The sequence below is a fragment of the Eimeria necatrix genome, genomic scaffold (genome assembly GCF_000499385.1).
Source record: "Eimeria necatrix Houghton genomic scaffold, Enh_scaff109, whole genome shotgun sequence".
Taxonomy (NCBI): Eukaryota; Apicomplexa; class Conoidasida; order Eucoccidiorida; family Eimeriidae; genus Eimeria; species Eimeria necatrix.
In genome coordinates, this window is record NW_013651882.1 from 46,141 (window position 1) to 69,182 (window position 23,042).

A 23,042-nucleotide genomic window follows, 5' to 3' on the forward strand; every position below is an offset into this window, starting at 1 on the left:
CTAATTAAACTCTGTCTACTTTATTAGGATAGTGCTTTACTAGTCGTATTTCACACGCTGCAAAAACCGGATGAGGCTTAACTCAAAAAGAATTGAGCGGCTATATGTGCGTTGCACTGTTGCTCAGCTTCACTACAGCTAATGCAGAGGCAACGGTAGCTTTGACATCGAAGTTTTATGTAGGTCTGCTGCTGGCTCATGTATTATATCTAGATATAGGCGATCGCAACAGGCGATCGCTACAAGCATGCCCAGCAGTACTCCCAGTGTCGGTCGTCCAATTCCCAGAGCACCTACATAAACATGACAAATTGCGGGGCTGGTGCTGCAAGCCGTGTGGAAAGCTTTGATAGCGTCGTATATTCGGCACGCGTACTAGCTTACTGCTCTTTATTATCCAAATAAAATCATCTCCACTCGCTTGTTCTCCCAACCTGTCACTGGATTGATTCGCACAGCAAGTGCATCGGCGCTCACAAGGCACCGTCAGGGCGAATCCTGTCACCCTGTTCGAAAAAATTAGCCTACTACGCCTGCTTTATATTTTATAGGGAGAAGGACAGCGAATGGCAAGCCCACTACAACGATGCAAGCTTCCGAACAAATGGCCCATCATCTGAAGTATTCTTCACCGGGGGAATCCCTTCACAGTGCTTTCGAGTCCGTTATGGTAATGCGGTCACACATGCGCCTTCGTGGTTAGAAACACTCAGAACGCAGCTTTCTTTCAATGGGGAGCTTTTGAAGTCACCCGAGAGATACGCCGAACAACTCAGCACCATACGGCTGATTGATATCTGAGCTCATCCCATCCATTAGTTTGCACCAAACATCTGTCAGCACATACTTGTGCACTTTCCCTGTACCTTCGCAAAATGCACATGCCATCAGTACCTGCCATTCCTCACTTAAGTCATGTGATCATCAATGGACATTATTTGACAATTTTAGCCATTACTAAGCCAATTTTACTGCCAGATGATAGGAACAGAAATGTTGCTGGCATGCCGGAACTATAGCTGTGTTTGGGAAGCATACTGAATATTCAGGATAGTCGTCCTACTCTACGCTGTCGGCCTGAAGTACAGCCTTTGCTGTTGTCATCGCTGCTCCGTGAAAACGTAAAAGCTGACTGAAGGATGCGGCTTTTGCGTGAAACAATTTTGTGATGATGAAGCAGGGCATTGCCCTGGAGGAATAGGCTGTTAATATCAAAACCGGCGCCAAATGCAACTAAGGAACAAACAGAGCATCTTTGTGACTGTGGGATAGCAGCTGGGATATGAAATACTTCGGTTTTCCAGTCACCTGGGCAAAACCATGCAGAGCGTGTATTTAAGGGATATGCAATCGTATGCACTCATGCCTTTGAACAAACCACGCGTCTGAACTGAAGTTTTGATTCTACCCGTTGAAAGAAGGGGGCAAAGCTGGTCAAGGTTAATCTATATGAAAACGTTTTGAATGCCTCTACCATCGCCTTCGATTTTTATGTCTTCTGCGCAGCAATTCTGCACAATGAGCCTTTGATGGCACAACACTTCTGTTCTGCCGGCTGATAAGCAACAAGTAACGCAATGCAGTATCGATTCTTTGCCGATTAGCATGTGGTGAACTAAAACTAAAGTGGGAGTACATGTTGGATTTTTGCCTACATGTTTACGTGTGGTTGGACAAGCTAGTGGGCTCATATGGGCCAAAATGTCCACAATGCTTGACATACACGAACTGCCCAGATTAGGGCCAGAAGTGATGCAACGACCGTACGCGATAGAAACTTATTACTAGATAGCCTGCTCAGCCTAGTGCATGACTTGGGCCAGGACCAAATGCAACATCATTTGAGACGGTAAGAAGGCAAAGACAGGAAATACCATTAGATGAGAGGGCTCTCTGCAGTGCTGCTGGTATAGCAGCATTGGGCCGTCACCTGGCATTTGACAAAAGTAGTACAGCTACTGGACAAAGGACATTTCACAGAGGTATCAAGCTGTACTCTTTCACGACTATGTACAAACTCAGAGGCAAGCGGCACTCGCATTACACGGATACCTCCATGGTTTGTCTTCTTAAAGCAGTTGTAGCAGCTTGCTGACCAGCTTGACAGCGTGGACCAAAGCGCTGGCGTATATGCGGAACCTTCAGCGTACTGTTTGGTTACTGAGGATTAGGCCTCCTTCGTGCTTGATATCATTGCGTCTGCGAGCCATTTGTAGCGAGTGTGCTTTGCTGGGGGCTGCTACCGATTTCATTTGCCTGGCGGTCTTGCTGCTCTTGCTGCTCCTCGATAAATGCCCGCCTTCTTTTCTGGGGCGTAAACACGCCCCTTGCGATTCTTCTGTATTTTACAGTTGATGCTGCAGATAGTATCGCTTTCTGTAGGACGCGACGTGTCGTCGTCAACGCGTCCAGACACGCATTAAGCCGTAGCGAGGGCTGGAGAGCTAGAAGCTGCAACGCGATGTGTGCAGAGGTCAACCCACTTGAAGCCCTGAGGGTTACTAGTGGAGGTTTCGTGTCAGCGAACGAATCTGAGATAAGGGTGAGCAGCTGTAGGTAGTGATCCCCTCTTCTTGGATTATGGCGCAGTGAATCTGCGAACTATGGAGCGCGCACTGCTCAGCTGTGCAGGCGCGTCACCCACATTAACCACCTTACTTCGAGCTGAATCGCTACGAAGGCTCCATCCAAGTCTTAAAACTATTCGCTGTCTGTAAAGTAGCCTGGTAATCTGTGGTTATATCTAGGGAACGCCACTAACGACGCCTCAGGCACCTCTTCAATTGACCACAGATAGGGTCCAGTCATTTTTGGACTCCTGTTGAACAATGTTCTCTCATTTATTATCGGGAAAGCCCGCTCAACTTTATGAATGGTATGGGTGGCGGCGGCCTTTGATGAAGCGGGGTACCCAGAGGAACCACGGGCTCAACAGCTTCCTTGAGCATCAACGAGATCTACAAAATTTTACACTAATCCCCCTTGGCGTTTGCATGTCTACACCAAATGGGAGAGGCTCAACGGGCATGTTAGGCCACATCTGTAGCTCCCATCGTCACTGCCCGACAGTATTTTGAGGACAGTTTTGTCTTTTAGACAGTTGCAGAGTATACCGCCCCTGCTTGACTCCGGGAATCTCTGGCTAGCTGTCAGCTGCACGAGGAGCTCTCCAATGGCCTGCGCACCAGCCTCTCTAGTACTTTGGAGGGGTAGCACTCTTCCCAGCCTTTATAACCCCAATAAGTTTTCGGCTTCGGTGCATTTTGTCCCACTGATTTGTCGCGAATGCGCTAGAAAAGGTAATGCCAACATAGCAAAATTAAGTCCTTGGAAGGAGGGCAGTACCGGTTGCTACAGTCAGTCTATAACATGAGAGGACAAAAGAATTCGTTTTGAAAGTAGGGACACGAGGTCTGCGGAGACACGCTATTGAGGCTTGACCCATCCAGCCAGCGGCCTTGTTCGGCGTGATGGGGCTGGGTCGGACCACTTGCAGTGAGCCGGCGTGAGCTTGACTTCTAGGAATACTGGAGCATCCCGACCACGCACTTTGATTTTTTTAGTTTCAATAAATCGAAAATATAAGAATAGAATCTTTTCTACGGGTGGCTGAGGATCGCTCATAGTAATCAGTTTTGCGGTTCGGCGGGGTGATCACAGAAGGCAGAACCATGATCTCGCACTCCCTGGTGACCAAGCATTGGGACTCAGACTTAACAGCAGAAGCCAAATTCTCGAGAGGGCGATCAGTCGATTTTCCGAAATGTTGACCTTTTTAATATACGAAAACGGGACGTTGAAAGCTTAATTTACGGGGTTCTTCAGGGTGTGTGCCCCGCACAGAACATTCTGGGGAGCGCTGCTAATTAGTCTCGTCGGACACTATGCAGGCTTCTTTGCTCACAGAATTTAACGGCCCAAGTGCAATAACTAGCAGGTTTGAAGATTTCTAGCTCGGAAGGAGCATCTGGTGATTATGCCAATGCCAAGTATGGACTTGCAGCTGACTCAATGGGAGGCGGAGCCACTTTATTTAACTCCCTCCCACGCATTCATGCCACGATTTGGAGGCGAAAGGGCCATGTACGAATCTCCTTGGTCTATACCGCCAGCAGTTCAATGCCAAAAGCCCCCTACGAAGGCCCCGAAAATTATAGCCATCCTATTGATTCTGGCCCTAGTAATGACCATGTACTTCTGTCACCTGAAGAAAAACCAACAGCGCGGCTCACCTACGACTATCCGCAGGCTTGCAGGCAGCGGAAGCCCAGACAAGAATTCCGCAAATAATAAATTGGGAGAGGAGCAATGCCAACGATGGGACGATGCACTGAGGCCTGTAGGGCTAGATATCATCGATCGCCCTCTTCTTTCCTTTCAGGGGAGCGCTGCTGCGTCAAATGAGCAGCCACCAAGTGAGCAGGGAAAAGAAACGGCAAGCACCGATGTGGAAACTGGTAAATTGATGCAGCTGTCAGCAACAGAGAGAATTGCCGAATGGTCGATGGACCCTATAAGCGAGTTGGACTCATTGATACGGTTCTCATCAGACGCTCCGACGGATTCACTTTCGTTTGGCAGTAGAAAATTCCCGTACTCGGACGGAGATGCAGCACTCTCATCCGATCGTGATAGTACAGAATTTCCACTTTCCTTGTCAGACGAAGCTCTACGCAGCTACATACAAATGTATGCGCAGTCTGGAGAATCTCCAACAAACAGCGGCTACACCGCGAATCTGGAGGAACCTTGTACTACTTCAAATTCGAGACCGCATCCGGATCAAATAGAGAATTATACACTTCACTGGATACTTGGGGGGTTACGTGCTTCTTTGGACCTACCAGAGCTCTCAGGAGATGCAGTGAATACATATTTTGAATCACAGGCCAGTGAGTTGTCTACCGCAGGAAGCGGCGGTAGTGGCATTCCTTCGCCAATGCCCTCGCCTCAGCAACATTTGGATGCTGCAGGAGCTACCGGTACGAACTGCGGAGAAAACTCTGCAAATGCGCTGGAGTCACCTGATGAGTCGGACCCACGGGAAACCTCTCCCCAATTAGACGTCCATTCTGAAAGCACGTCGGTATCTGTTCCTCGCACGCCTATGGGAGGCGATTCTCTTCAAACTTCTGCCTCGGGAGCCACAGAAGATACGCAGACACGGGTAGGAAGTGCTACCAACTCTCCCTCTTATGCTGTCTTGATTTTGAATTACGTTTCAGAATTGATCTAGTGTTGATACTGAAGAGGAGTCTGCCTGAAATTTGCTGGCGTCGTGTCTCGTCTCGTCCTTTTTGCTGGTGACTGAGTTGAGCCCAAGGGTGCACTTTGCTCCATGATTCTTAGCCGTCATTGTGACTCCCTCTCTTCGTCTTAGCCACAGAGTATCCGTTTGTTTGTTGCTTTTTTGCATCAGGACCTTTTATTCCCAGACAGCTCCATTCTGCTTACCCTGCTAAGCAGCTCTTCGCCCGAAGCAGCAAGAGACAGGGAACGTTCGACTAATTATGATAATCATCCATTTTACCAGCTTCCAGTAGTTCTGCCAGGGGTGCAAGTCGAGCCATTCAACACCCAATATGCTTTTGAAACTGTAAAGCCAACATGGGGCTTTTCAGCGAAACTTCGCCCTATAAGGGTTTTGCTACGCAAGAAAGAACTATCTCAGAGGGAGACAGAGCTACTTGTACGCCTTGCCGAACAACTTGTGGCCTATGCCGACAAGTCCTTGAGAGGTGACATAGTGGTGACGAATGTATCACGCGCCTCGGGAAGACTGGCTCGTCGGTTTCTTGCAGCAGATGCATTGTGGTCTATCTGTAAAGCCGTGGGTCCTGCAATGCGAATGGAAACTTGGTGGCGAGATCTAATGAAGAGGATGGCAAATCTCCCAACTCTGCAGAGTCAGATGAACGCGATTAGAAACCCTTTTCGATGTGTCTTTATCCGTCGGATCCTTGCTGCGCTTCAATTATACAGAGTAGGAAGACGTCCAGATGCAAAAGAGGTAGTGGAGTTAATGCAGTGGATATTCTGCCCTCCCAACACTGTCACAGAATTCGCCAGGGCTATATGGGACCCATGGAGAAAAGAAAATGAACTTTTTTTAAGCCCTCAGTGATGGACCAAGTATTAATTTCCTTGTAAGGAGGTTTTCGCAAGGAGGTCTTGACGCTGAGGAGGGGCAGGGTATTCCTCGTGTTCTACAAGGATTGTTAAAATCGCATTTTCTCATATATGCTGAAAGGTAACGATTTGGCCGCCAAGAGCAGTGCGTTCTTCTGCTAAAAACCACAGGTAAAGCCGCATGACTGATGACGTCAGTAATATGTTGGTAAATATTGAAGTAAACGGAGGATCCGTGCTGCCACAGTCGATGCAGAATGCAGAAAATAGGCATTCCTGGAGCAGCGCATTGTATCATTTAGCCCAAGCCAAACCGTTAAAGCGTTCATCTGAGCCTAACGTCCCATATCACTAGGCCTATGCAAACTCATTGGCTGCAAAGGTCTATGCAAATTAAGCAGATTAGTGGTATTTTTATGGTGGACTGACTGTTGCTTGTGCAACATTTCGTCAGCCTTTTATAACGCTATGTAGGCCAGACATTTTTATTCATGTGGACTTCACTAGTAAACTTTTGCTGATTGTCGGATTGGCATTTGCGGCACGGAATGAAGTCCTCTCACCAAGCTACGGAAACCGGTATCATTTCTTCGCACATCCAATTTGCAGGATGTTTTCATACGTCTCTTAACACCCGACGCTTTAGTTTATGAACGCTGTACGTATATTCGACTATTATCACGCATTACTAGCAGCTGCTACTCGTAGCACTAGCTGTAATCAGATCAGTATGCTGTCTCTCGAGGTAATCGACGTAGCAAATACAACTGTCCAGCTCCAAAGACCTGGCACCTAAACGAATGCCGGCGCTGTTTCTCACGCACAAAGTTGACAGTTAGCCAGCAGTAATGCATGCCTTCGCATGCGCCATTGAAGCTTCGGGTGACCTCTTGGTTTGCGAACCAGTTATCCGATAGCGCGTAATGGGATCGAAGCCTTTGCCCGATCGCTGACTCACTCTCCGCCCTGAGTGCGCTAGGTTGTTTTATGAGCCACTTACACAGCCACAAGCTTCCACCATTCGTTTGTTTCGCTATAGGTTAGGGAAGGCTGCGTTGTGCGAAGTAGCGGCAGTGCTGCTCTGGACGGAACAAATTGCCGAACAATACAAGCGATATCTCTTGCAAATGCTATGCACAGTACTTCTAGCATCTGGCATCTGGGTTGAAAGGAACGCTGCTGCCAGTAAGCCGCGACGTAGCTCCGCTAGTACTGAGCGCTTCCTTCCTATCTGGAATATGGAATAAAATCATCTGCCTTCCGATATTGCCAACAGTAAAACTGCCCGAAGCAATAAAGACAGCTTGTTGCTGATAGCGTGGCTCATCCCAGTGCTCACCGCCCATTGCGGCCTTACGGTAAATGAGCACTTGAAACAGGAATCCGGCAAATAGCGTAAGGCCTTGCTCTCCACGCCTGGAGCTTACCCCTCTACCTCATATTCACAACGTACGGAAAATACCGTTGAATGCCGATCCCCACTCAGTAATTAGGAAGTTTGTGTGCGAGGACGGAAGCAAGCTGTGAATCGAAGCGCCGCTTCAAGCCACGCCGTGGTGCATTCACTTACCGACGAGCCCATATACTCACGACGATGCCTTTCGGTGCCGCCCTTCACTTAAAACTGTGCCAAGCTGTTAGTGGAAAGGTCTGTGCGAAGACGTAGGGCAGCTCCTTTCCTCATAAAAAAATGTATGACGGTGCTTCGGCAGGAGTTGCGACTTGCCTTCTTACTGATATCACTCTTCAAGCAGAGGCGTCGCGCCCGCAGTGTCCTGATATCTATTATTTCCCATCAGCAACATATCGAAGCTTCCAGGTGCCGTTCAGACGCTTTGCCTTGTTCAAAGTCGTGCTCTGCATTGAAAAATGACGCCTGCGACAATGTCCTTCCCACGTGCCAGCCCATTAGCTCATGCAACTTGAGTCGTATACGGAATTTACAGAACTCATTCACATAACCCATGCGTTTGTTGCGTTTGCGTGTGTGGTGCTCAGGCCTTATTGGTGTACATGCGTGTACACAGCGGTAAACTAAATGGAAGTCAAGAAAGACGAAAAAAAAGATCTTCCACAGTCGACGGCCAACTGAAAACTCCACTAATGTCTTCTCCTAGCCGCGAACCATAGAAGCCCTGCAGCCACCGCGCCCGTGACTGTGGCGACGAAAAAAAGGTGTGTCTTGATCGCTGCAGTTGCTTCTTGCCTAATGGATAATAAAGCGGCCGAGAATGGAGACAATGGAGATGAAGATTTGCTGCTTGTACTGGGCTTCCCTGCCTGCTGCAATGCGGCAAAGATATTGCAGTGCTCCGCAAATGTGTCTCTGTCAGCGAACATGGCAGGCGTTTCGATGGAACCAGACTGTATTGGCTTGCTGTTCTGTAGCCTTTGCAACAACGAAGTAACGTCAATAACCTCAACGGTCGTCGTGTACTCTGTCTGAAACGCTGTTGCTCCCTCCTTCGTTTCCTGGTACGGCGTTGCAACGTCAGCCGAAGACACCTCTGGCTGCACTGCCGGTTTCCTGCTAGCTCGAAACTTCCTACGCTCCATTTTTCTACCCTTAACCTTTCTTATAGGTTCCCTAGGTGGCAACGGAAGGAGCAATGTTGCAGCAGCTCGCTGCATGTCTTGCCATTCAATCAAGAGCTGCTTGGGCCGATCCGCAAGCAAGTCCTCCCGGCCTGCATGGAGACCCGAAACTGTCAAGTCTTTTACCATGTATGTATCGTCCACCTGATAGCCACTCATGCGGTAGTACTCCCGCGAGCCGATACCCGCTATCACAGCCATGCGGTGGTACCCTGAATCGTAGCAGCAAATATCTTCTTACGTTGGAATATTAGCGTCGTTGCTGTAAGGCCATAAGAACGTCCACCCACAAAATATGGCACTTTTCCCGTGTCACTCATTACTGCCTATATCCCGTAAACAGCCCACTCTATCTTCAGTGATAAAATCCAACCAGCCATAGTTAAGTGCTCCGCCCACATCCTGTGTCAGGCGCCTCACTATTTACTAGTGGGGGTCAACAATTTTCCTCTGTGATTTAGCAGCGAAGTAAAAATGTAGCTTTAAGTATGAGCGCATTCTCGCATCATCAAAATGTTACTCGTACGTGGATTAGCATGCAGAACACCAACGCATGCTGCAAACCTCCCATTTCTTCTAAGCATAACATGTAGGATGGACAGGGAGTTTTACCGTTGGCCAAGGCCAAAATTTCTGCTGCTTGTATCAAGCGTCTGCCAAATCCAGCGTGCTGCGGTCTTAAGTCACCGCTGCTCTTTGCTTCTCCGTGCGGAACTAAACACCCTGCACACAAATACGAGACATAGGCATTCGTAAACTTGCATGAAGTGGCATGGCTAGCGGCGACTCGAGGGCAGTGCACTACACAAATCGAACGGCGAGCGCGGAGCGGCCAAACAGTATACAAGTTCTCAAGGGGAAGGTAGAGCATGCAAATACACTGAAATATACTACCAGACGGCAGCAAAACTGAAAAGCAGCATGAAGTTCACAGAAACGGGGGGAAAAAGTTGAAGAAGGGCTCACCATACACGTGCAACTCTCGCAGCAGTGCTGCGCCATTCAATACGCTGAAAGGACAGTCTCTTGAGCTTCGCCGCGCACGAAGTCTTAGCCGGAGAAATCCAAATATTGTCTTCCTATCGGGTGTCTCAAAAGACACAAAATACTCCACGCCTCCATTTGTTTCGTAGCGGCGAATGCACAGCTCCGCGATACTGCAGACAATCATGAAAATGCAAACCTCCGTGACGCTTCCGCAAGAGCATGGATGAATGCCAAGAGTGGGCTCGGCTAACAGGCACAGCTGAGGTACCAAACGCCGCAGGAGAGCAAAATGTAATCGTTCATAGTAACGCCTCGATTAGGCCTATTCGCGTGCTGTGTTTCCGTATTCTACTGATGTTAATGAAGACAATAAAGATGAGATCACTGACTGGGCCTTACCCCAAATCGAACTGCGCGTCCTTGACTTCGCGGCAGCGAATGCATCTGCAACGCAAGTGGCGGTGTTGGAGCTCTCTAGAAAGCTCTTGTCTGAAGCACACACCGGTTGCCGACAGATAACTTCTCGCAAGCCGCAACCTACGCGACTGCTTATTACGCGCAACTCGACATGACAGTACAGAATATCTACAGACAAGCGCGCGTAATTACAACAGACCACACGCGCGTATCCCCTCAAAACAAAGTTTACAAACTCACTTAGTGCACAAATTGTGTCCATATGTCGAAATATATGCCACCAATTACTATGTATGCATCTGCGTTAAACCATAAGCCCACGGGGAATAACAATGCACTGGACGTCTCAGCCTACCGGAGATTTGTGATGCTGTTTCCTCCAATGATAGATTGGTTTGGGATGTCTCGCACCACTCTATTTAGTCGAATCCACGGATGTACTGCTGCCTTGACAGAACAAATAAGGGATAATAAGGTATCCCCGTCTGTATCTGCATATGGAACAAACTTCCCCTCCTTATACCATTGCTGCATTCAGTGCACAATCAGGACGGCAATGGCAGTTCACTGTGGTGGCTATATAATCTATTAACTGTCTCACAATCCTAGTCACACAATTATATTAAGGCGATCAAATTGCTCCTGCTGCACCTTGTTCAACGCTTCGCTGAACTGCCTGACTGAAAACCAATGAGAATATGCCGCCTTGCCGCCTTCAACGGGCAAAATGTGTGGTGACACAAGAATTTTACCTCTATCGTTGAAAAGGGCGTCACTTCACACGGGTATATTTTCCACTGGTCTGCTTGGAGATCGGGGGAGCAGAGCGCATAGTGAAACATTTGGCGGTCTAAATCTGGGTTACTCGATGGCAGATCTGGCATAAGATGCACGTCCACCTGTAATTAGTGCAAGCCCGCCACCGCAGGTCCCAAGGAATAATTTAATAATCGCTTTCATACAGTGGCTTATTCGTGTCTGCTTGTGGACCCTGTGCAAAGGCGTGGTTCTATGGGCGGGCCGTGGAACAAGCACCTTGAATCCCGCATCCTTGAGCATTCGGATAGCCTTTATTGCGTCCCTGCGAGTGCAGCCTCTGTTGATGTACTGCAGCACATTGTCATCCACGTGCTGCACGCCAATCTGGACACGAGTACATCCAAAACGTCGTAGCCGGCGCAACTCGTAGCGTGTAATAAAGTCAGGTCGAGTTTCCTGCACACTCAAGCTGTCAGTCAATCAGTATTACAATCGAAGTTATATTTTCACAGCATAACAGTGGAATCAAGAACTTCCTGAAGCTGCGCCTCATGACCTTAGCAGCACTGCTGGACCTATTTGTGGGCGGCAGCGCACCAAAGTTAGTCCTACAATACGGCAGTCCGCTGTCTCATTTAGGCTCTGCTCCTCTTCTAAGGAGAGGCTGCATCCAGCAAAAAAGCACAGCAGCCACGCACCTTACAACACCGCACAATTCATTCCTTCTCAACTGCAACTTGGCTGACACAGGCGTGAATCCTGTATGGTGGAAAAGAACGGGACAAAACGGCTTACGGTTGCCGAACTGGCTCTGGTGCTCCGAAGACATTAGCAGCGTAGTAGATGTCGCGGATGAACTCCTCCTGGTAGTCTTGGGGATATCTAGAGTTGCGGCAAAAATACATTGCATGGTATATGCTCATGCAACTAAGTACGCAGGCTCCTCGTTACGCAAATTAAGTCTAGTTGCAACAGCGATGAGCCCTCACCCGCTCCACGTGCCTCCAAGAACAAGAATTTCAATCTTGTCAACGACATGGCCATTCCGCTTTAGCGTCTCTGCTCTGTCTTTAAACTGTTTCAGGGGGCTCCACCCGTTTTGGTTTGCTCGCAGCACTGCCGGTTCAGTTGATAGATACGATCGCGGTTGCCCCGGCTCATTTGGACAGTAGTGGCAGTCTTGCGGGCAGGAAAAACGCCCTGGTGCCGTCAGCACCGTAATCACAATAACGCCACTGTTTGTACGCACGGCTTTTCTTCGCATCAAGCTCTCTAGCATTGGATCGCGCAGACGGTTTGCAGGGCCCCCAAATTCCGTTTCTTCCTGGTTGCATAAACCCAGAGACGCGTCCCCTTGGCATTGCTCGAGATTGGCCTCTGCAGCAATGAAACGATTGTACGCAGTCACCAGCTGCGCTTTAGCTGGCGCAACCTTGTACTTTTTCCTAAGGGATTGCATAGCAGCATCGAACTCTCTGCTTGTTTTGGGCTTCATCTTAAGCAAATCCGCGAGAAAGGCGCTCGCAGTCTCGTCCTGCATTTCATTCTTCACGCCTGGGTCATATGTTTCCCATTCTTGCATACACTTTCTGAAGGACTCCAGGTGCTTCCTTCTGTGGGGATCCTCCAGATCTTCCTTTACGAGCCTTTTTACATCACCACAACGGGCTTCGAAACCTGGACAAGTGGCAGGGAACCACGAATGCAAGGTCTCTTCTTCTATAGCATCATTGTTATCTACTAAGTCAACGGGCTCGGAAGGACCAGTTTGAGGCTCCAGATTTTGATTAGTTGGCATTGCTTCATGCGCCGAGGGTGCGCTGGAGGTAATCATTGCCGCTAGGGCGGCGTTTACTCCCTCCTCTATTCGTTTAAGGCGAATGCCTTCAGGGTGTTGATGCGACACAGTTATGTTGGGAATATCGGCTGCTGATTGGTGATCAAGTATCCATACGCCTTCCTTATGCTCTCAAAGAAAGCATAATGGGAAGCCTCGGGAAAGGAGGAGAGCCAGTTACAAACGATCAGGCATTGAAATATGCGTCATCTAGGCAGACTCCTACTTGGATGAGATACCTGAGAGCTACAAATGTTACAGGCCGACTTACAATAGTTGCACTAGAACATAGAGAACAGGAAACGAAGAGACACTGCCGAAGCTACGTAATGAATGACCCGTCATTCTCTTCGCGATAAGGAAAATAAAAAATATGCTCAGTTTATTCATGACGTATCAAGTGTAAAATAAGCGACGGCCACTCTTCCGGGCTTCCGCGTACTAGCGCTCCACCGGCAGGCTTGTGGGGCCAGACTACGTCGTGCATAGAGACTGGTAAAGGGGAGTCATATTCTGCTCTGACAATGTTTATATTGCATCATTTCGCCTTCAGGCGATAATAAAAAACCGTCTGGCAGTGCTACTGCTTCTTCATGGAGTTCTTGCTCCTGTTTGCGGTACTCGACTTCCACCTTGTCTACGCCGATCCTCAACAAGAAGGGCCCACTGATCACTCTACAGCCTCCTTCAGCAAGGTCGTTGTCTAGAGATTTCTCCAGTGTCAAAGTCTCGTTGCTTTTTACGCTGGGAGTGAAGCTTCCCGAGACCCTCCGCACTGCTCGCAAGAGCGCAACAGACGAGAGCTCCCGGCCCCTCCACCGTTTGATAGAGGCATAGTGCATGCTAGAAGCACTGCAACTAGTTGATGTTAACTATACTTTGCTTCGCCCTCTGAAAGCTCATGCGATTTCAACTAAGTGGAGGACAAAGGCCGGGCAAAGTTCGTCCCCGAGACACAACTAATCCACAACTAAACTACGGCCGCAAGCACCCGTCTGGGCTACGGCGCGTATGGCTAGAGACAAAATGAAGGTGCAAATGTACGCGGTGCGAGCGGATGTCCACAGTAAATATGCTTTCCGTCTGTGCGCATACATACAGTATAACAATAGTGTGAGGCAAAAGAACAGAGCGGCGTTCTACTCGTGTGCAACCAGCATTTAGGAGCTGGTAAGCCGACTGGCAACTCAATCACTCGGACTCACAAGCACACAAACGTCCGCAGTCTTGCGCAACGAAAAACACAGCGCTACATGCAGCGCGTCCTGGTCCCGAAGTGCGCTGTTGCTAACCCCATATGAATCAAAAGAAGTCAACCCATCCCTGAGTTCACTGGTTCTTTATGAGTCAAATGCGGAAGGTGCCGCGGCAACTGATCCTAAAAACAAAACGGCCACGAGGTTGTTCAGTGGAACCTAAGTTTACTGGCCGGGCTGTCCCTGTGTTCTGAGCTGCATTGTCTTTCTGCACCGTTGATTCTGCTGTAAAAGAGGCAGTAGGCCTCTGCAGAAAGAACTTCCCCGTCCGATACGGGGAGAACCAATCCATCATCGAAGCGAAACCACTGCAGGGCAAAGATAGCCAGACAGTCACGGGGATGACGACACACGGGTTGACGACATATGCCGAACCAAGCGAAAATCAAGCCTACCAGCATACGGCAGGTGCGGCTGTCTACAAAAATGGGTAAACTTACCTCTGTGCCGTCTTCGTCTCCTTCGGATATTACTGATCTCAACTGTCTAAACGGCGATTCATGCGCAACCCCTCGTGGAGATGACCCTGAGGCATGAGCCAAGGTCGGGCAGGTAGGATGCCTCAAAGAGGGGCAGGCGAAGCTTGTAATGCTCCTTAGAAGGCCAATGCGCTTGAGAAATTCAGATGGCGAACACGCCGAGCTTCGGGGGGTCTCAGGACGTCCGGAAGCTGCCCCAGCAGCTGATGAAAGACCGACAGGGAGCATGAATCTCTTCCGTCGGACATATGCCACGTAGTGGCCCGACTGACAACTGCTGCCGTTGTGTTCAATCACCGCAATCAAACGAAAGGTGGCAGATCCCCTGCATGACAGAACAAAGTGTACCTTTAAACTCTCAATTCCTTGTTAGCGTGGGGTGGTCCCAGAAAAGAACGCAGTCACCACTCACTGATTAAAATCAGGCAATATACGTAGAAAACTAACTCAGTACATAGAGCTGCAAGGGAAGGAGAATATAACTATTCTAATTTGCGCGTTAATTCCTTCTGCAATGTGCGCCGAACCCCTTCGTTTTCATGACAAGTTCATCGAGCGGGAATTCCACGCGAGTCCGTCTCTTTTGACCGGAGGCAGAAAACCGCTTTATCTGCACCAATAAAACTCTGGGTGGATGCGTGTATCTGATGGTCCTATGTGCCTTGCAAGCAGCGGTGTGACAACTGCTGCAGCTGAAGTCGAGCTCCTCAGCGCCAAAGAAGTCTTCCAATAAATCGTTCAGGGACACTCGCTGGGCAATCAAGGGGAGAGGCAAAGACAAATCCCACGCTGGCTCGAATATGAACAAAGAGCGCTTGCACCACGCACACTGAATTTCGCTGCAAAGCTGCAGACACGCAGCAGAAACGCGCATACAGTCCCAACAATAAAATGTGATTCGCCACAAGCCATTCAATGAAATACAATTCAAAATACAAGTACACCGGACCACTAACTACATGTGTCTATGCTCTGAAAACTGTCTAGCCTTAATCTAAACTCAAACAAAAGAACCGTGAGCTTTAGATACGCAAGTTCTTGCCTGTCCAGCAAAAAAGTCTGCCATGGGGGACTCTTGCTCTTTGAGGTACTCCCTCCACTTTTTCTCAGCAAGTTCTGCGTTCTTCATACCGTCTCTGACTGCTTCTCCTGGATCTCCACTCTCTCCTGCCTCACCCGTAAAGCTGGGTGAACACAAAGAGCTGGGCCTGCTGCAAGGTTCCTGCAGGCGTTTGCAGAAAGACGCTCCATTGGCCACTTTCTCAGGGCTCATATCGCCTGACTTTGTTTCATACCCCATCAGGTTCCTCTGCTTGCCGTCAGCAACGGTAGGCGGAGAGCGGACAGGACCCGAAGTCATCAGAACCGAAGGCTCTAGAGCATCGCCATGAGACCCTGCCTGTAGCTGCAACAGCTGTTCTGCTGCTGCTGCTTCTTCTCTCTGCTGCAGCAGGCAAAAGAGAAACAACTAACTCGTGCGGCAAGAATGCGCGTAGTACGCTGTTTAACCGTTTACTCGTGTGGCAAAATACCTCAAGAGGGCACGCTCACAGGTGCACCTGCCAGGCTTCCAGCCCATGATACCATGATACCAACGGCAGCAATAACGCAAGAACCCACCAATCTGCAACTTTTGAGTATTTCATGAATTAAATCGATGAGGCTCCTAAGGAACTCATGGCAGTCTTGTTGCTGCTGCATGTTGCAATCATTAAGAAGGAGACCTGCAAGAGGAGCCACGAGAGCTTTCCTGAATCTTTCCGGCCGAATGGTGCCGGGCTGCACAGAAACTACTTGTTGGAGCTGCTGGTGCTGCTCTGGTTTGCAAGTGGCAGCAGAATTTGATTCTCTCGGTCTCTGAGCGGCCAACCCTTCGGTGGGTTGATCTGCGCTCGCTAGAGGCCGAATGCTGGGACAGCACCTGGACATACACATCCACCATATAAACAAATTACCATTAGTCCCCCAAAATTGTAGCCGGACATATACACTTAACGACAAAGTCAACAGAGAGGGGACTTCACTCTTAGCTCACGTCAGCCTGCATAGCAAAGTGAAGAATTCTCTAAGAAGAAATCGTCGCTGGTTCTCGTCAAGAGATCCGAGACACTCTGGCTGATGCTTGCTCCTTCTTTGTTGCTGGAGGCGCAGCTGCCGCAGTAGATGCTGGTAATGTGGCCGCTGACGCTGCAGCGACTCCCATTGCTGCAAAGCCTGTGACCGTCCATGGTGTTGCTCGAGTTCTTGAGGCTGCTGACCTTGAGCTTCTTCACTCTGTGGTGACGCAGTTGTGCTACTACAGGCCGCAGCTGCCGCAGCAATAACCGCACCGTCGTCTTCTCCGGGAAGCTTGTCACACTCCCTGGAACTTTTCCAGTGGGTTCCACTAAAGCCTGGCTCTGGTGGCAAGCCAGCTTGAAGCGACGCTACGAAGCAGGGAATGCCAGCAAGTGCTTGGAGAGCCGCGTTAAGAAAACACGTGTTTTTGAGGTTGGCAAGACCGCGAGGGAAAAGCGACCCATCATCTGTGCAAACAGATGGCCGAAAAAAGAACAAGCATCACAAAAAACGTAAACCCTATTCATCTTTCAACCCAAAAACCCAAAAGCTGAAAAATCGCTGAAGAGAGGGTGAGCCTAAAAGTCACAAAGCACGTTGATGTAAATGCCAATCATCTCTGAGCTTCCCTCTACAAAACTTCACCGTGGCGCTGAATGTACCTGGCGGCACCTCCTGCTGTTTTCTCCTTGCTTTGTACTGAGAAGGGGTAAGGGAAGGGGAGTTTTCCCTTTGAATTTCCATTCTGCGCTGTGCCGCCTCCCCAAAACAGCCCATAGAGAAGGCCATACGTTGCAACCTGCTAGGAGCCCTTCGCGATCCTCCCCATTCCATGCCACTGCTGCTGCTGTTAAGGGCAGCGCCTCTATCCTTCTTCTCGTCTGCTGGCTGCAGCAGGCAGCATGACTCCCACTCGATGTCGTCTTGCTCCTGCTGCTGGTGCTGTTGTTGGTGTTCCTGTTTCTCATCCTTCCTGTTTTGCAACTGAGTTTGTTGCGGTGTTTCCGATTGGTTACTTCTGCTGCTGCTTTTGCGCCTTAACCACGCTGTGCGCTCCTTCCCGTGGGATCTATGTTTCATAAGCAAACCCAAAGCAAGCCGTCGGACAAAGTCCCGAGGCTTCTGCGGCTGCTGCACATGCGTTTCTTGCTGCGGTTGGTTCTGTCCCTGTTTTTGCACAGTTTCGCATTGCCCGTCCGGATGCTGCTGCAGCATACACCGCAGCTCATTTTGCCTTTGCGTTCCGTTGTGTTCCTTCTGTTGAAAAGCGCCGTGCAAGTCCAGCCCAGTACTCGCAGGGGGAAGCATCTCGTCTGCAATCACGGTGCTTACGGCAGTTTTCTCCTGTGGGCGATTAGCGGTAGCGAAGAGCTCCGCAGATGCTTCCTCCAGAAAAGGCACACTCCCACCCTTCCTCTGATTCTCCGTGTTTCTATCAATGACCCGGCTGTCACTGTCTCTGTGGGCTATCAAGCAATGCCCGCACGCACTGTTGGGGCCTCGATCAGCGAGTGGCTGGGCGTCTATTCGTACGTCATCTCCTGTAAACATTCGTTTTGCTCCCGCATTCACTGCGCTTGCTGCTGATGCTGCTTCTGTTCTTGCTGTTGCTCCTTCCGGAGATCCTCGCCGTACACAGATACCAGAAGGGCTCACAGACTTGCTGGCTCGAAACTTAATACTACTAAGAAACGTGCATGGAATATCCGGGATATAGGGAAACTTCGAGGGCCGCTGAGGTTTACCGTGCCTGCTCGTATTGCTGCTGCTTCTGCTGCTGCTGTGGCTGCTGCTTTCATCTGAAACGTCGCAATCCTCACAGGTGTCGTTCGTCCTCGTGCTGCTCCCACTGGTTTTCTGTGGAGCGACCACTGAACGTGCTTCGTCGCCTCCATTTGCTGCTGTTGTAAGTTCCGGCGCGGTAGCTTCAATAGCTGCGACATTTTCAGCCGGAGCAGCACTATTTGCAGCAGCAGGGCTATGAGGTTTTATGGGACTCTGATTTCTCTTTGCTGCTCCTCTGAGCTGCTGCAACATTTCAACAGACGGTACCCTCGCAAGCCTAAGAGGCCAGCGGTCCTCGCTGTCGCTATCTCCCAGAGGCAATACCGGGGAGACCAACAGCATCTCCTGCAGTTTGCACTGCTGCTGCGCGTGTCGTTTGTCCTCTTCGGAAGCTCGAGCGACCCGCGGGTCCCCCAGCCGCCTGTGCGGAGGGGAAACGCACTGCGGAGCCCCTGTTTCAGACACTCTAATTTCTGATTCTGCGTGCTCTGGCGTCCCTCCTGCAGCTGTAGCAGCACCACTGGCTGAGTTCGCAGCTGCAGGAGCAGGCGGCGACGGAGGTGGTGTTGCAGCAGCTCTGTAGGGGGTTTCCCACGCTGAGTGCCAGGGTCTCCTCTCGCAGCCGTCGTGAGATGCCTCAAAACGCGGCAGAGGAGATTCCCCACTACGTACGGAAGCTGAAGTGCTCGTGAGAGCGCTGAGCTCCTCTTGCCCACGGCCCCCCAGAGACTCTCCTTGGGTCCTAGTCGAGGACCCACTGTCCTGAAAAGTCATGAGTCCTTCCTGCATATTAGGGGGATAGTACCAAAAGACACATCGCTCACTCCAGCCCAGCCAAGTCGGCTGGCGGAGGAGCCTCTGCTGCTACTCTTGCTGGTGCCGCTTTCCCGTCGCCACCGCTACTCGCGTGGTACCTGCTCGCGTGTCCTCTGTAGGCAAGAGCAGGTCTGAAAATTCACGGAGACCGCGAAGTGATATTCTCAACATGGGTGCGTCTTGAAAAGCAGTGCAGTACCCCATGCTTGTCTGCTCTAGCAAGACCTGTGTGAGAAGCCCACGGAGACGGATGCGTGTGGATGATTGAGCTCATCCTGCGGTTCTGCTCTTCTCCTCCCTGCTGTTGTTGCTGCCCTCACTGCTTCGCATGCAGCTTACGGCGGCGCTGCTGCTGTCACTTCTACTTGTGTTGCTCGTGCTGCTGCGGGTGCCCGCATCACAAAGGTGGCGTCTGGCCTGTTGCGGTGTAGCGTTTTTGCCGCTCTCGGGTGTTGTTGACGCTGCAGCCGTCCGCCTTGCAGACCTTTAGTATATTGGATTACTATGCTCGGTTCTGTCTTCAGCGTAAACTGAATGTACGAAGAAGGCACAGCAGGTCTCAGTGGGGAACTCTCTAAGAGGGGAGACCAGCTCAACAACGGGGGCTTCGCCAGGCTCACGCTCGGGCTCAAAGTGAACTGCAACGAGACAACTAGTAAAGCGCATCAAGGAGAACACTAACAGCTGTCGATACACGATACCCTCTCCGTCTCCACCACGCTATCTCACACTCAGACGAGCAGGGAAAAAATGTTGGAAAGTCCTGTCATTGAATGAGATGCGACGACGTTACTGAGCACGGTGTCAAAGAACGGATATTTATTCCACCATCCTTCAACTATATTGCATGAAGAGAATCGCTGAAAGACTATGACGTTCATTTGGACGGCAAAGAACCCCGCCCAAGATCAGGGCTGGGCAACAGAGACATCGCCTCGCTGCAGCAATGCAGCCTTCCAGCGTCAATACGTCGCCAACCAATTGGTTTTCACGGCTGAACTCTGTAATTTTAGGGAAATAACTTCGGTCAATTTAAAAACAGAGCTTCATAAGAAAGGAAACTCTAGCAGGGGAGGCCGCTACAAACCACCACGCGGGCAACAATTGGCTAAGCCCCTTGGTCGCGCCGTTTGTATTGCGAGGTGACTGATCCATTTCCCGCGCTTCTTTTTCAAAAGAGTTCCGTCAAAAGTGCTCTGTGCATGTGTGTTTTCGGAAAACCCGTCCTGGCAGGCGATTTAAAGGATAATCGCTGGATTTCTTCAAAGCGGCGGTTGGCTTCGTGTAATAAAGAGCCGCATGAGCAGGGTAGTTCGAGAGTAGTCTCCCTTCCGAAGGTTTCAGTTTATTTCTAGGAACTTTTGAGCTTACAGGCATCCAAGAGTGGCCCACAAAACAAGTCATGGCCTCTTCCACAATTAGGCGTCCGCGTAAGGCTGGACTTGAGATTTCACCTCATAGAGTTATGCAAATAACCTGGAAACCATGTGGTGCCTAGCCCTAGAACAGCAGGTCTACCGGGTATAGGCATCACGGAGGACTGAAACAGACGGCATTTCGCGTACTTGGATTGTCAGTCACTGCTTAACTCTTCACTGTTTAACTCCTCCCGGGCCCTCCATAGGCCTGCCCCCATGGATAGCAAAGCAGATCAAGACAAAAAAAGGGAAACTGTGGCATTGATCTGCGTAGTAAGGCCCCGCGGGACGCTGTGCACCACTAGCTGCAGCAGGGGTGGGTGCACTGAAAATTGAAAAGGTTTTTGGGCAATGAACCAGTCTAGGCAAACGACAAAGATGCTGTAGTACGACACAACAAAAAGGATTAATTCGCTCTTGAAAGGCAGTGTAGTGAGGTGAGCCAAGTTTTCTTCCCCTCCCCGGAGCAGCACAGGGGTTGAGGATTGTGTTGAAGGCAACTCACGCAGCATTTATGCAGCGTTTGGTAAATGTTTGTCTTCAAATCGGGGTACACGGCTGGCCGTATTCGGTGCAAGCTCCAAGACGCGCTGCTGGCACAATGAGGAAGCTCCTTAGCCTTTAGCAGCATTCTGTTGCACGGGCCATTGCCCCGTGAGCGTGTACCATTGAGGTATTGCCTGGCAGCCGGCGCCCAGCTTGAATCCTTTGGTATTATTCTTATTTCTTTTACAGCTCCCCATGCTCTACAAGGACTAGAGAGTAGCGCCTACACGCTCCTTGTCCGTGCTTATTTGGGGCATTCATCTTCTACTTGTGTAGTCACTCTGGTGGATATTGGGCACCTTCTTTGGAAAATACACGAAATATTCGTCGTCAAATGATGGCTCCCAGGAGATTTTCTTTATATTCGACATCGAAATACCCAATAATAGGCGAAGATAACAGTGATAAGAAAAGTGCAGACCACTTGGAGAAGATCATAAGTTAGCGTCGGTCTGCGTTGTATCAGTGTCTTTGTGCGTTTCTGCCAGTGCTCACTCATCCCTATGCATCGCCGATTTTTGCTGAGTGCGCTAACTGCGGTGGATCGACAATATTTGGGGGCCCATTTAGGTGCCAAACAAAACTCCGTTACAAATAAAAGCTTGTAATCTGCGAACACCAGTGGCGACTCGGTAGAGGACTGCAGGAGAAAAATAGAATAGTAAGTGTCAATGCTCTCCAAAAACATATTATTCACCTCCAGTGTATAACGGGTGCAAGCACTGCTCGCACCCAGATTAGTACGCAAGAGAGAAACACAGTTGTGGTCGCCACCCTCGTCTAGACGGATCGCCTCTACCACTTCAGAACAGGGACACCATACAAAGCACAGAGAGGAAACTCTCTGTCGATGTTGGCCCATATAACAGGCTTACTTTAAACGGAGAAACCCTTCGGGGTCTCTTCTGTGGCGTACCATTTTCTCCCCCTTGTCCCAACCGTGCAACTGTGGTGATGACAATGGGCTCCTAGCCCCTCGAAAACCGAGAGACCAACCAAAATCTTCTCTAGCCACTGTAGTGCACTCAAGCCGCATTGAATAGGTTTCCCCAGCTAGATTCCCGGATAGTCTCCAACAGAAGTCCGCCACCAAAGTCTCTATGGGCAACAACTAGTTAGCTTCAAACAAATAAGCCATGGCAGGGCCAAAAATTAGACTTCAAGATTTATGTGGGCGTTCGTGGAACCGCAGTTGACTCCTACCGATTCCTTCATTCTTAAGCAATGTCCTACTCCTTTCCGGCTAGTTGACTGGCCTAATCTATTGGCGAACAAGTGGATTTGTCCGAGAAAACGGAAAGCAGGGCTTCAAGAAGAAAATTTCACGTTGCAAATCAACAACTTTTGGACTTGATGCATGAGCCGCACGCTGTTAGATTCCAGGAGAAGTAATTCCATACGTTGCACTGGTTCCAATGCAGGACCCTTACAGGAGTCTCGGCATACGTTTACAATATATTTTCAGAAGTGCAGGCACTTCAAAGTCGTATATCTTTATGAACGAACAGCTCCGATCCCTGTAGGCGTGCCTCCATAACAGTTCAGGCAACTCTCTACCATTGAAGCTCTTCATAGTCACTCAAATATCATTGTTGTGGTTCTGAGCACTAAAACATGAGATTTACGATAATTTAAAGTGACGGCAAATAGCCAGTGTGCTGAATTCGTCGTCACCGGCTTATCGAGTTTTTACCAGCGGCCCCACATGGCTTCTAATATCTTTGTGACGCAGCAGGGCTGTGTCACAGTAACCCTCACTGATTGTTTTAAATGAAATTTGTCGTTCTTTGAAGAGTCTAGATGCTCTCCAATGCTCATCAGGGTGGACGTGTACTAACTCGTTCGCCCCTCGCCGCTGCAATATTGAGCTCCATTCCACATAATCAGGCATACTTCCCGTACAGCAAAGTAGAAATAATCCTGCAAGAACGTGCTGCTTGCTGCTTCTCTGCCCGCTCCA

The 23,042-nt window shown here is 49.8% G+C and overlaps 3 protein-coding genes across 3 annotated transcripts; 1 reads left to right on the forward strand and 2 right to left on the reverse strand.

Moving 5' to 3' along the window:
• Positions 1-3,982: 3,982 nt before the first annotated feature.
• ENH_00003170 (hypothetical protein, conserved) lies at positions 3,983-6,124 on the forward strand (the record flags this gene model as incomplete). The annotated part of the gene is made up of 2 exons (XM_013578272.1): positions 3,983-5,167; positions 5,420-6,124. 2 exons carry the CDS (start codon positions 3,983-3,985, stop codon positions 6,122-6,124), a joined length of 1,890 nt encoding a protein of 629 aa, XP_013433726.1.
• Positions 6,125-8,229: 2,105 nt separating this feature from the next.
• ENH_00003180 (hypothetical protein) lies at positions 8,230-12,721 on the reverse strand (the record flags this gene model as incomplete). The annotated part of the gene is made up of 10 exons (XM_013578273.1): positions 8,230-8,936; positions 9,337-9,447; positions 9,691-9,917; positions 10,111-10,200; positions 10,484-10,656; positions 10,881-11,027; positions 11,164-11,343; positions 11,485-11,551; positions 11,683-11,769; positions 11,877-12,721. 10 exons carry the CDS (start codon positions 12,719-12,721, stop codon positions 8,230-8,232), a joined length of 2,634 nt encoding a protein of 877 aa, XP_013433727.1.
• Positions 12,722-15,459: 2,738 nt separating this feature from the next.
• Positions 15,460-19,091, reverse strand: ENH_00003190 (elongator complex protein 3, putative; the record flags this gene model as incomplete). The annotated part of the gene is made up of 4 exons (XM_013578274.1): positions 15,460-15,681; positions 16,011-16,380; positions 16,495-16,984; positions 17,180-19,091. 4 exons carry the CDS (start codon positions 19,089-19,091, stop codon positions 15,460-15,462), a joined length of 2,994 nt encoding a protein of 997 aa, XP_013433728.1.
• Positions 19,092-23,042: the final 3,951 nt, after the last annotated feature.